The 14,180-nt window shown below is 31.6% G+C and overlaps 1 protein-coding gene and 1 long non-coding RNA gene across 4 annotated transcripts; one reads left to right on the forward strand and one right to left on the reverse strand.

Annotated features, from left to right (window-relative positions):
• Positions 1-220: 220 nt before the first annotated feature.
• On the reverse strand, positions 221-3,194 carry LOC114295424 (uncharacterized). 3 transcript variants are annotated; one of them, XM_028239643.2, is made up of 3 exons: positions 2,764-3,194; positions 1,652-1,803; positions 221-1,554 (listed from the first exon to the last, which is right to left on the reverse strand). In XM_028239643.2, the coding sequence occupies exons 2-3, from the start codon at positions 1,767-1,769 to the stop codon at positions 554-556; spliced, it is 1,119 nt and encodes a 372-aa protein (XP_028095444.2). In that variant the 5' UTR covers positions 1,770-1,803; positions 2,764-3,194; the 3' UTR covers positions 221-553. The 3 variants fall into 3 exon arrangements, with proteins under 3 accessions (XP_028095444.2, XP_028095447.2, XP_082744609.1); XM_028239646.2 differs by having other exon boundaries at positions 1,652-1,798; positions 2,764-3,168; XM_082888483.1 differs by lacking the exon at positions 2,764-3,194 and adding an exon at positions 2,443-2,686.
• A 1,582-nt stretch (positions 3,195-4,776) lies between these two features.
• On the forward strand, positions 4,777-10,908 carry LOC114323184 (uncharacterized). Its single transcript, XR_014340904.1, has 4 exons — positions 4,777-7,983; positions 9,221-9,244; positions 9,327-9,404; positions 9,493-10,908. It is a non-coding gene; the product is annotated as an uncharacterized LOC114323184 (long non-coding RNA).
• The last annotated feature ends 3,272 nt before the right edge of the window (positions 10,909-14,180 follow it).

The following is a 14,180-nucleotide window of genomic DNA, read 5'->3' on the forward strand; positions in this document are numbered from 1 at the left end:
GACCCAGTGTAGAACATTAACGTTAATGCATCCTTAAGTTGCTATTTTTTTCCTTCTTTTCTACAAAAGATCTTACCAAATCAATCCCACAATACCACAGTACCGAGTACCACATGGAAGGTCAAATGCATGGTAGAGCAAAGGCAATTCTCCCCAGAATTTTGGGAAAATTAGTATTTTGAATTTTGATTTGACAAGTATTTATCAAAGATGCTAACTATTTATTTTACTTTAAGTAAAATGGTATTTTATCCCTCTATATTGATCTCTTCCATGATATTCCATGATAGTCCAGGGAGCAAAATGATAAGGGACAAAATAAAGATTTTCCCAATTCTTTTCCTATTGTTGGGTACAATTTCGTTACATTTCACTAATCCTAACAACCAATTGAAGGAAGAAAAGCATTTTAGTTCCGTCTGTGTTTGACCCTGTCTCTTTTTCTCCCCGTTATGTGTGCGTATTTCCCAGTGTTTGTATAAAAAGTCTTCCTCTAAAACTGAAGGTAGTGTTTGGAGAATAGCCGACAATATTCTCATTCTTCTCTGCATCATCACCCTAAGTGGAGATCCAAATGAGTGTTGGATGAACTTTCCTCTTCTGCTTCTGTATCATTAGTGTGTTCTTCCTCCAGAACCTGTTCAATTTGTTTAAGAACCATTTCTTCTTCTACTGCCAATTGTATCATACACTCTTCGAATGCAGCCACCAGCTCTGGGTCAAAGATGGAGTCCTCCCTGCATTCTTTATCTGACCCAGCCATGGGTACGTTATAGCTGCCAAATTTAGGTGTGACAAGCTCCAGGGGAGTACACTTTTCCCCCATTTGAAGCCATTCCCTGAGACTTGCAACATTAGGGAAGTCAATGGTGGACGGGGTTTGGAGTGATTTTAGGCTTTGCGCAATGGCTTTTCTTTTCAGGCCTTTCTCAGAGATGTTTCCTTCATGTGCAACTTCCTCAAAAGTTTTTGATTTCTCAATTAAGGTGGAACTGTTAAGACTTGGTAGCACTTGTTTAGTTCCTGGTCCTGAAGTTAAGGGATTTCTAGTCTTGTCAGTCATGGAATTCTCTCTGATTGATTCTTCAGATGATTGTGTAGATTCATGGATATTAGAGCAGTAGTAATCATCAACACGTTGAGATTTCTTGGAGGAACATTTAGAATGTTGCATTTCGGTTGCTGAATCATGCTTATAATCACCAAACTCTTCCACCTGTTTCCTGACCAGCTGAATATTTTCTATCATTGCATCATATTCCTCTACTGTGTGAAAGCTTCTAGCGCGTGCAACACCCTTACTCCCCCATTTAAACTCCTCTTCAGTAAACTCGTCATCCCTGGGAACTCGAGGGGACATTTCATTCTCTGGCGACCAGTGACAGCTTTGAGATCGATTAGCTTCATAGATATCAAGTTTTTCTACTCCTGGGCATGGTAGCAGCAAATGATTTGCATGCTGCACTTCTTGTTCTTCTTCAAGCCCTGCAATCAACTCCCATGTATTGATGGTCTCATGTTTATTTGAAGGGTAATGAAGAGTTGGTTTGGGGCCTGTGTTTTAATGGCAAAATGGAACTTCCTGTTAGGAGATTGTTGATTATTGTTTAAGCAGTAGAAATAAAATCAGGGAATTGATCGCTGCCATTACCAGTGGTGAATATTTCTTCTAGCCCAAGAATGCCATCTGTTGTCCTCTGCAAGCTTTGTCTCATCTCCTTACGAAAACTCATTGATTTACTTAAAATTTTGGAAGAAATGCACCCCATTTAGACAAAGGTTGAACCTTGGCCTTGTGCTGCACTGCACATAACATGGATGGTATATTAGTATTACGAAAGGGTCAGACACATGAATGATAGGATTTCCATGATAATATATTATTACATATGCACATATGTTTCAACTAGGTAATCAATATATTGGAGATCACAATTTGATCCTTAGAATTTATAAGAACTTCTTGTTCAAGTATCTAGAGTCACCATTGCACTGTTGATTACAGTTAGACAGAAAATGATTTTTTACAAATAGAATTTATATACAAAATACATCTAGAATCATGTGATAGTGGCGTGCTTATAATTATGAACCATAATGATGAGTGTTTCGGTTGAAAATAAAAAGACCATAAAAAATCACATGACATTCTGTGTGAAATTTCTGAACAGAAATTATGTTTGCATAGCATTACTCGAAAACTCGTATAATTTTTGGTAAATTGTAAAGTCCTATTATCATTTGTTTATTAAAAAAGAAAATTGGGAATCAAAATGATAAGGAAATATTTCAGCTCCAAAAGAGGTATAGGGAATCAAATGTCTTGAGGCTTGGAAAAATTTTAGACTTGAAATTGATTCATATAAATTCTATATTTAATCTATACATAGTACATGACATAAATATGTATATATATATATATATATATATTTAGATGAACACCATAAACGCAGAAGTCAAATCCAGTGTTTGAACTTTGAGATCGCTGCACTGCAGTACTGCAATCCGAAAAGCCATTCAATCCTCCGACCTCTAAAAAGTAATAAAAGGGCGGCAGCCAATACACACGTATTCAAACAAGACATACAAAGATGAAATCTCAAAGAAAGAACCCTGCGATTCATTCTCTTTCCTTGGTTTTCTCATGCCATGCTATTCTAATGATGACGATGATCAAGAAGAGCTCGATGGAATGAATGAAGAGAATGAATATAAATTTAGGGAAGAATTTAAAAGTGAATTGGTTGTGGAATTTGACCTCACCTAAGTATGTATGTATGTATGTATGTATGTATGTATGTATACGTCTCTGTCTTGCTATCGCCTGGTCGGATGGATCTCAGCTCAGCTAAGCAGGCGGTCAGAGCAGCAGCGCTCTGCAGTGCGTCGTATGGATGGTCGGAATCCTCCTCCTCTTCAATCAATCAGTGAGTTACAGTTACAGTTCTAATTCTAGTTCTAGTTCTAGTTCTAATTCTAATTCTAATTCTAATTCTTCGGAGAAGAGAGGAGAGGAGAGGAGAGGCGAGGCCGCAGCAGCACCAAAGTCAAACATTCAATTCAACTCCATGGGAGGCGCCGTGCTACTGCTAGTACTAGACTAAGTAATCATTTTTGTATGAGCAATGCTATCGAAAGTAGACTGCTTCAAAGTTTCAAACTGCTCCCAAGAAAAAATTATTTAATTAATAATTAATAGGGTGAATTACAATTCCATCTCTTAAAATTTTAAAAAATTGCAGTGCATGCACCCCACTGATTTCAAAAAATTACACCAGTCTCTTTACACTACTAATCAAATCATATAATACTTTCTTTTTTTTGAAAAAAAAATACACAATATACTACAAAAATAAAATAAATGTACTCGTTACAATTTCAATAACCATAATTGTTTATAGTCAATATGAGATTTATCACTGCAAAAAAAGAGGAGAAAAAGATAAATAGTGATACAATAAAATTTTAGATATTCTTTTACTTTCAAAAATTGTTTTGATTAATAATTATATATATATATATATATATAATAAAGGAAGATGATTTTTGAAAATGTATACAAAAATGTATATGTGTCAACATATGGACCATTAGATTGATTCAATCCAATGGCTGAAAATGTCTCACTCTCATTTGTTCTATTTGAATATTTTAATGGTTGAGATCAATTACTATCAAGATCTAATGGTGCAAAATGTAAGTTTCAAAATATCTCAAAATGTATCTCTCACACCTACTCCTCTCCTCTCAAAATTTGTCTCTCTCTTCCAAATTTCAAAATTTGAACAGACCCCTCTCTCTCTCTCTCTCTCTCTCTCCATGGGAGCCCATTCCCATGCTCTTCTTCAATTCCTATTGGAGCCCAACAATTGCTGGAGACACAACCCCGAACCCCCTATTACCCTCTTCGTCTTCTCTCTTCCTCCCTCTCTCTCTCTCCGCCATCCCAATCTTCATCAATAGTGGCAACGACGACCGAATGAATGGAGCCACTGCAAAATGAAGAATCTAAATGAAGAATCTGATATATTTGACCCATCATGGTATATTTCCAGCAAGAGAGCAAACCAGAAATTGGTAGATCTAAATGCATTGTCTAACCATTCTTTACTCTGTTTATAAATAATAAAAAGTTATGGAGTTCAACCATTCTTTACTCTGTTTATGAATTAGGTTTATCGGGATACCCGATTAGAAAATATATATAAAAAAAAAAAGAAAAAGAAAAAAGTTTGTGGAATTCAACCATTGTTTACTCTGTTTATGAATTAAGTTCACATGACATTCTCTGGATTTATTCCTTACCTAAAGTTGTATCTGAGTTTCTGAGAATATTGGATCACAGGGTTGTTATGATTCTTGGCCATGTGATGCTTCATCAAATACCTAATAATTATCCAGTTACCTAGACTTTGATTCGATTTTGATCTTATGAATTTTGATACTCTGGTTTGATGTCATGTAGCCTAATTTTTTATAGTTTGTTTGGTTCCTATAGGAGGTAGATCCATCCATGGAGAATGAAGAGGCTCTTGGCACAGATGGAATGGATGGTTTTTTGTCCAATCTAGCAAATGCAATTCCTGGAATTGACGAGGCTATGAGCTTTGCGGAGATGCTCAAGTAAGTAGTCATGTTTCATTTGATTTGGTAGCTCTATAAACAGCAAATCTCTCAGGTCCCAATCATTTGTTACATATTTAGATCTGGATTGAATGGTATATTAACAATGCATATAAGGTGTTTGAAAAAATGCATATGAGAGATAGAAATTGATAGTGGTGGCTATTGGGGTGGTGGGTTTTAATTGGTTCTGGAAGGTGTAATTTGGTCAATTGATTTTTTATTTATTGTTTAAAAGTACTAAAATAAACTTTAAAGGATAAAATTTTTATTTTTATTTAAACTTTGACGACATTATTAATTTTTTTGCATTTAACTAATATTGATTAACATAAGATTGTAAGTTTAAAAAAATCATGTTGTCCCTTATCAATGTTTGGATTTTTAGGTGTTTGAACATGGAATTGAAGAGTTACGCTTTGAGATTGATACATGTTTAGGAATCTATTATATTTTTCCTGTGTATAATACAAATATTACAAATAGCCAAATAATTTTTTGAAATAAAGAAATTGGACCAACCTTATCAACCATGACAGTTGACAACAATCACTTACCAATCCTACTTTCCTTCTTTAACCCCAATGACACAAACCAAGTCAAAGAAAACAATCTCAAAAGAAAGAAAATAAAATTGTATGGGCAAATTACACATACCTCACTTGACAATTATCCTTTCACCTTTTTTCCTTTGTTGTTTTATGATTGATTTTGAAAGAAACTATGTTTGATGAAATGGTTGAGAGTTACACTGTGTAATATGTTCTTTTGATCAGTTATTACTAGGGTATGCCCGTGCTTGAAGGCACGATGAAAATATTATTGGAATGAAAATGTAATTGGAATGATTTTATGATTTTAAACAAACAATAAAATATAAGTCCCACAACACGGAAACATATAATAAAAATCAGATGAAATATGCTAGCCAATGCATATAAGGTGTTTGAAAAAATGCATGTGAGAGATTGAAATTGGTAGTGGTGGCTATTGGGGTGGTGCGTTTTAATTGGTTCTGGAAGGTGTAATTTGGTCAATTAATTTTTTTTTTATTGTTTAAAAGTACTAAAATAAACTTTAAAGGATAAAATTTTTATTTTTATTTAAACTTTGACGACATTATTAATTTGTTTGCATTTATCTAATATTGATTAACATAAGATTGTAAGTTTAAAAAAATCATGTTACCCCTTATCAATGTTTGGATTTTTAGGTGTTTGGACATGGAATTGAAGAGGTACGCTTTGAGATTGATACATGTTTAGGAATCTATTATGTTATTCTTGTGTATAATACAAATATTACAAATAGCCAAGTAATTTTTAGAAATAAAGAAATTGGACCAACCTTATGAACCATGAAAGTTGACAGTGATCACTTACCAATCCTCTTTTCCTTCTTTAACTCCAATGACACAAACCAAGTCAAAGAAAACAATCTCAAAATAAAGAAAATAAAATTGTATGGGCAAATTACACATAACTCACTTGACAATTATCCTTTCACCTTTTTTCCTTTGTTGTTTTATGATTGATTTTGAGAGAAACTGTGTTTGATGAAATGGTTGAGAGCTACACTGTGTAATATGTTCTTTTGATCAGTTATTACTAGGGTATGCCCGTGCTTGAAGGCATGATGAAAATATTATTGGAATGAAAATGTAATTGGAATGATTTTATGATTTTAAACAAACAATAAAATGTAAGTCCCACAACACGGAAACATATAATAAAAATCAGACAAAATATGCCAGCCAATGCATATAAGGCGTTTGAAAAAATGCATGTGAGACATAGAAATTGGTAGTGGTGGCTATTGGGGTGGTGGGTTTTAACTGGTTCTAGAAAGTGCAATTTGGTCAATTAATTTTGTATTTATTGTTTAAAAGTACTAAAATAAACTTTGAAGGATAAAATTTTTATTTTTATTTAAACTTTGATGACATTATTAATTTTTTTTACATTTATCTAATATTTATTAACATAAGATTGTAAGTGTACTATAATTAAGCTTTTAGCAAAATTTGTTATAATGTTTCATATCAATCGTCTTTTCTTTTCTTTTCTTTTCTTTTTTTTTTAATTATAAGCAAAGGTCCGTAAAGTATCAAAAAATGGTCCTTTCTATTTGGGACACCATGTGACACATCATAAACCAATCACAAATCATCATGCCTTCTATTGTTCCTTATCACCTAACAAAAAAATCATGGGTTCTACCTTCTCTACTAAGCCATGCAATAACACGTGGCTGTGCCGTTGAGACACGAGACAACTGTTCTAAAATATCCTTAAATTGTTTGGACTATCTTAATGTGTCATTGAAATGAAAATCAATGGTTGGACCTAGGATGAAACCTCTTACCTCACAAGCTATATCAAAAAGAAATTGCATAGTAAAAAAATTACATGTGTGAATGTTTTTATACACAGGAAAACATAATAGATTTGTATTATACACAGTTTGTTATCCTTGCTATTCAAGATTTTAGCATTCCTATGCGTAAATAGTCTGCGTTGCCTCTTAGCTTTTGTCGCCAATAGTTTGTTTGGATTTTATTGAGTGTCAACTCTTTTTTGGTTAGTGCTTTGATTGGTTATTGTTTGGATGCAATATATGACTGCTCTAAATCATAAAAACAAGGCGCCTGATTTGTGCAAATTGGTCATCTGGTCATATTAAATTAGAACATATTTAATAGAAGCCGTGTTTGGATTTTTAGGTGTTTGGACAACTGGATTATGGATTTTATCAATTGCATATAACTAAAAACACCCTTGAATAAAATATGAATGAAAGCTAAGAGTTTTTTTTTTTGGCCCTTCCCTTGAATAAAATTTTTTCCTTTAAATATTTAGTTATACTTGAGACTTCAGCTCATTTCCCTCTTTTGTATGTATGGGATTACAAGATATTCTTTTGTTCCTGTGATTACAAGATATCTTTTCTTCTTTTTTTTCCTCCTGTTTTTATGTGAAGGGCTACCTTTTTTTTTTTCTTTTTTTTTTTCCTATTTCTTAGTCTCAGAGAATGTTAAGAAGTTGAGATATTCAAAATTGAAATTGAAACTCTCACACTCAGATTTTAGTTGGTTTTCCTGAAGGGAAAGCATTAATTGCTATAATTGAGAAGACACAGTGGTAATGAACCCATGCTGATCGGCTTTCCAATTGATACATTTGTTAAGCTTACTCATTTACGTTGTTATTTTTTCTCATTTGACAATGCCATTATCTATTAAAAAGAGAAACCCTTGTGTGATAGTGTTTGTCCACTATCAATACACCATTACAACAGTTCAATTTTGCAGACAAGTGGAATGAGATCAACTGAGGACACTAAGCTAGGATAAGTTCTATGGTAATTTCTACAAATACACCATTGTTGAGGAATTTTAATCTCTACTTTGTTCATTCTATTTCATGTGATATTTGTTATCTCTACTTTGTTCGTTGTTATTTATTTATTTGTTATTTCTTCACAATAGTATGGAGTCACTTGCTTGAAGTCAATTTAATTTTTATTTTTATTTTTTTTAGATTGCTTAGCACTGGCTGGTGTGCATTGTTTACTATTTATTTTAAATTTAGTTTTTTGGTATTGTAGAGCCATGGCTGGTGTGCATTGTTTGTTATATATATTTTGAATTCTATTTTTCTAGATTGCAGAGCACTGGCTGGTGTGCTTCATTTGGTGTTTAATAATTTTTTGGTATTGCAAAGCACTGGTTGATATGCATTGTTTATTGTTTATTGTTTATTTTTAATTTTAATTTTTAAATGGTTGGGTATTATTTGGTAACAAATGAATAATGAAACAAATATATATACCCGTGCTTAGGGGTTGTTATCTTTAATTGAGCTTTGTAGAGCGCGTGGTACCAACAAAATTGCAGAGTGTGGGTTTTAAAAACAATATTTCTTTATATTTCTCAATGTCTTAAGTTTTTTGTATGTTTTTCAATAAATTACATTTGTATTCAACTACATTTTGATCTCAATATTATTTATATCGTGTCATTATGCACCAGCATACTTTTTATTTTGTACTTTACATACCTCTTATTCTTCCCTTTGTATTTTGTTTATGTACCTGCTCTTCTCATCTTCATTGTAACCCTCTCTTTGAAATTAATTTTTATATTTTATTATCCGATTTGCTACTGAAATTGTTATAAGTTGTTTAAGAATAATAATATTTCTTTATATTTTTTTAGTGTCTTTATCAAAAAATCAAAAAATGATACAAACTCTAAAGTAGGTTGTATGTTATAAGTATGTTAGGAGGTTATTAATTTTGTGTCGATTAATTTTTTTTATGGCAATTATTAAACCTCATTTTGCCTTCTTGCAGTTATCTTTTTCAAATTGACATAACTAGACATTTTCAGGTTGAGACACTCTTGACCTTTAACTTCTAATTATGGACAACATTACTATTTTTGGTCACGTAAGTTGTTTTATTTTTAATTTATTTGAAAAAAAAAATACAAAATGCTAAGTGACCTTTCTTATAAGTCTAAGTTAATTTTCTTTTCTTTTCATTATTTTTTATCTGATTTCCTTATAACAAAATGCTATTTTCTTATATTTTACAGATGGATGGAGACCTACGTCAAACTGTAATATTGACTCCTTTTACTCATTTTCTTACATGCATATATTTTTTAATTTTTTTTACCTCTAATTCTTTTGTATTTATAGGTTCAATTTCTTGAAGAAAGAAATGCTAATGTTGTCATCCGTGATAAGCATGACCTTAATGTCATCCGGGTTCGAGAGGTAGGCCCAATTTAATTATATAGAATTTTTTTTAATTGTCGTATTTTTTAAACTTTCTAAATATATATATTTTTATTGCGCACACCAGTGTTTAGTCATGGACAACTGTACGTGGCCCTATCTAGATGCACATCTTTTGATCGTACAAGTGTCTTCCTTCCCAACGATGAGCTAGATTCTACTACAAATATTATTTATCTTGAAATTTTGTTATAGTGTTACTTATGGATCAAATCACTTTTGTCAAAAGGTACAATTTATTTATTGACAAATTTGTTTCTATTGATTACAAATTATTATTTTAAATTTTTTTTGCTATATATGTTGACTTTTGTAGGATTGGGTTAAAAAATATATGGACCTCAAAAAGATAAATACAATTAGATTGCTTTGACAGGGATGTAACAAGGTAATTTCAATTTAAAAGTGTTTTGATATTTATATAGATTTTCTTCTACTAACAAACTAACTTTTTTATTTTCATAAATTACTAGATTGTCGCGCATACTTCTCATTGGAGATATATAGAAGTTGAAACAAATACGTTTTGGAAAGTGATGAGGCGCTCTTAGGAATTCTAAGAAAGAACAAGTTTGAAGATCATATTTATTTTTGTAAAAAGCGTACATATGCTAGCTACGATCTAGATTTTGTAAAGTTTCATATCGATGTAAATTTTAGTTTTGTAAAGCCTTTTATCTATGTGCAATTTATAACTAAGTTTAGATGTATATTATATAATATTCATTTGAATTATTCACTTGGTGTTATAGTCTTTTTTTCTTCCTAATATGCTATTGAATTAGCGTAAAGAAAACTTCATATTTTTTTTTTGGTTGAATTTGATTTTTTGCTTCCATATATATTTTTATCAGGAAGGGTGTTGCTTTTAATATAGGATTGGATTGTGTACGTATTAATCTTTTAAAATAATTGTTTATTGCACAATTTTTTTTATATATATTTTTTTTGAATTGCAACGTACGGCTGGTGTGCTTAATTTGTCATTTTTTTTTTCTATTGTGGAGCACTGATTGGCTTGCTTAATTTGTTATTTGTCCTTTTTTTGTATTATAGAATATTGGTTGATGTGCTTAATTTATTATTTGGCATTTTCTTTATATTGCTGAGCATTGACTGGTGTGCTTAATTTATTGTTTATTTTTTTCTATTGCAGAGCACTGACTGGCGTGTTTCGTTTGATTTTTATTATATGTTTGTGTTGTGGGACTTACATTTTATTGTGTGCTTAAAATCATAAAATCATTCCAATTATATTTTCATTCCAATACTGCCTCCGCCCCAAAATATTAGTCCCTTATTCCATTTTTCATTGTCCCAAAATATTAGTCTCTCTTTAAAAATCAAGTACAAAAATGATATAAATTTCCTATTTTACCATTCTTTTAAATTAATAAATAATATAAAAAGTACAATTATGACATTGATATTCCCAAAAAATGTACTATCAAAAGGGTAATTTTGAAAAATCAATTTTTTTAAAGTGCAATAATTGTACTACTAAAAAAAGTTGGATTCCCCAAAAGGGACCATTATTTTGGGACAGAGGGAGTAATATTTTCACCGTGCCTTCAGGCACGGGCATACCCTAGTATATATATAAAGAACATTTAGACCAAGTTTGGCATGATTGAAAAAAGATAAAAAGTCAAAAAGTCACTATCCTATTTAAGTCACATCATCTTATTTAAGTCACATCACCTCTCTAACACATCACTTTAAACTCAACCTAAACTCAACCCATATTTCATAAAAATTTAAAAAGTGCAATTCTTTAGTCTTTCCAAACTAGGCCTTAACAAGTGAAATCCTCCACCACAGCCCTAGGCAAGCACATCCTCCCTCATTCTTTAGGTACATTCATGGCATGGTGGCAAATCATTATCAAATTTCTAGACATTCGTTACAACTATTTCCTTAGAACCTGCATGATGTTTCCCCTCATTTTCTGCTCTAAAATGAAAACCTTTTATTTGTTCTTTTGGCCGCTTATTTATTTATGCTTTGTTTAGTTGGCAGATTTGAGAAAGGATTTAGAAAGAAAAATAAAAATGCTAGGTGAAATGTGAATAAAATATACTTATATTTCACCTAATTTTACATGTCTTTTTCCTTTCCCTTTCCCTTTCCCTTTCCCTTTTTATTTTCAAATCTCTCCCCAAATCTTCCAACCAAATATAACGTAAGGGTTTAAATTCTTTCTAAGAGTACCTTTAGGTTTGGTAAGTGCATCGATTTCAGTGATGCGAACTATTTACTTTTTAGTATTCGTTAAATAGATTATTCATATAAAAAATTAAGATAATTAAATATCGATTATTATATATTTAAAGCACATTTTTATTATAAAAAATAAAAATAAAAAACTACTTTTGAAATTATAATTGTTATTATTTTTTTTAAAAAAATGTAATTTAAATATATAATTATCAATGTGTGATCATATTAACTTTTTACATGAATATTTTACTCAATGAATATTAAAAAGTGAACAGTTCACATCATCGAAATCGGCTCCAAATTGGGTTCACCAAGTTCAAATGCTCTCGTAAGTTACATGACCAATTTTGAGAGAATCCAATCCTTTCATATACATATACACATTTGGTTATGACTGTACTGTTAATTATGATACATTTTGATATTGGTTATGATATTATTTTAATTATAATTAAAAAGTTGTTTGATTATACCCATCATTTTGAAGGTCGGTATGTACCGCAACATCACCCGTTTATATATTGCAAACGTTGAAACTAGATTCAATTTGCAATTTGAAAGAAGTTAATTTCACACTTCAAATCACTAATTTAAGGGAAATTTTCAAAATGTGAAAGAGACGAGAGTACCCACCAACTTTATTGCCACATCCATGTCCCCCAACCGCTTTTATCACCAGCAATTGCGGCATTGATCATCTCTACAGCACTGTCGTTGTCAGCGTCGCCGTATTCACTTCCACCGTGACATTCATCCATATGTCCACAATTTCCATGGCCATCCATCATCGTTCCTTGACTCGGTTAGCGTATTTAATAACTATAAAAAATTGTAGCACAGCCTGAGCCCCCACCACGACGTCCGAATGATGTAAGACGTAAGTTAATTATAGCGGTACTTTCGTGATAAATTTTATAAATATTAAAAATTATAATTATAATTAAAACTTGAAAGTTGCACTTACCAATAAATTGCCCCTTAATTATACATGCTGTTGGAATTAGATACCTTGTTTTTCCTAATCTTTTCACATTACCTAGTGAGGGCGATTCATGATCCCCAACCAAAAATTTAGCCTCCGTCTGGGAAGTGGGTTGGCTTTTTGATTTTTTGAATTTTTTGGCTATTTTAGCTTGGACTAAAAAGCTTGGTTTGGGAAGAGCTTTTTTGACTTTTTTTGTGAGAGAAGAGTGTAATGATTATGGATTGGATGTGATGTTTTGTTTTTTGTGGCTAAAATAGTCTATTTTGTCTTTTGTAACTAAAATAGTCAAAAAAGTCCGGAAAAGCCCTTCCCAAACGGACCCTTAAGTCTCTCAAGTACAGTCTGATTCCAATCCATTATTATATATAATTGGCTATGATTTAGTTGGCGCAATAACAAAATCAATCAAAACTACAGGGAAAAATCTATTGTACATATTTCTCGAAAAGAATGTATTATATGTACTATAGTTATATCATTTTTTTCTTTAGTTATGATTAATTTTTTTTCTTTAGTTATGGTATTATTTTAGTTATAACTCATGAGATATTTTATTATACCTCATGTGGTATTTGTTTATGACTTTTTATATATATATAAATTTAGTTATGATTCAGAAAATATGAAATTATATCATTTTTTTATTTAATTATAAAATACAGATGGTACACACCATAGTCTTTCCCAAAAAACTATCAATTGTAGTCGGACTCGTATTAACATTATTGCTCATTGATGAATAATTGTACCGATTGTTTGGTTGGATTGTTTGCTTGCAACTCAATTTCAATTTATTTTCTGTCCAAATGTGAGTATGATATTTTGACAAAATTAATTCAAATTAGAGCGTTTGGACCCTTTGTAGTTTTCATATAGTGGTTTAAAATGACGTCTTTTAGAAGCATGGGGAAATAGAGAGAAGACTAGCAAAAGATGGCCGCAAGCAGCCGAAGACGTCATCACCAACCTCCAACCTCAGTGCACGGTCTCCTTCTCTCCTTATTGTCCTCTTCTTCCGTAATCATTTTGTAGATTTGAGGCTCTATTTTCCTATGTCTTTTTCTCTACTTTTCTTGTTCTAAGTTATGTTTTCTTGGATAGATTTTGATTCTCCGGGTTTCGATTTGGGGGTTTTGGCTTAAAATACCAAAGTGTTGAACTTATTGAGGGGCAAACTGTGACAACCCCGTCACGTATTATGCTTTTAATCATTTAATTGGAATGCTAATTATGTGGTTACTATGATTTTCATATTTATATCTGTTAGCCGTTGGAATATCTGTTGTGATTTCTGTTATAATCTGAAATTGAAGGCCTCAATGGCATGACAAATCATAAGTGACTAATTTAATGTGAATGTCATAATTCTTAGAACCTACTGAGAAGTTTGATTAAAATTTGATTCAGATTAAATTAATTAGATTAAACTAAATAGAATTAAGTGTAATTGGTTAATCTTAAGCCTTAATTAACTCCCTAATCAAATCCTATGTATATATAGATTGCAACATGCCTGAGAGGTACCCGTGTGCGTTAAACAGTTTGGCCCT

Source organism: Camellia sinensis, chromosome 9 (genome assembly GCF_055761805.1).
Source record: "Camellia sinensis isolate YWXY chromosome 9, ASM5576180v1, whole genome shotgun sequence".
NCBI classification, from domain to species: Eukaryota; Viridiplantae; Streptophyta; class Magnoliopsida; order Ericales; family Theaceae; genus Camellia; species Camellia sinensis.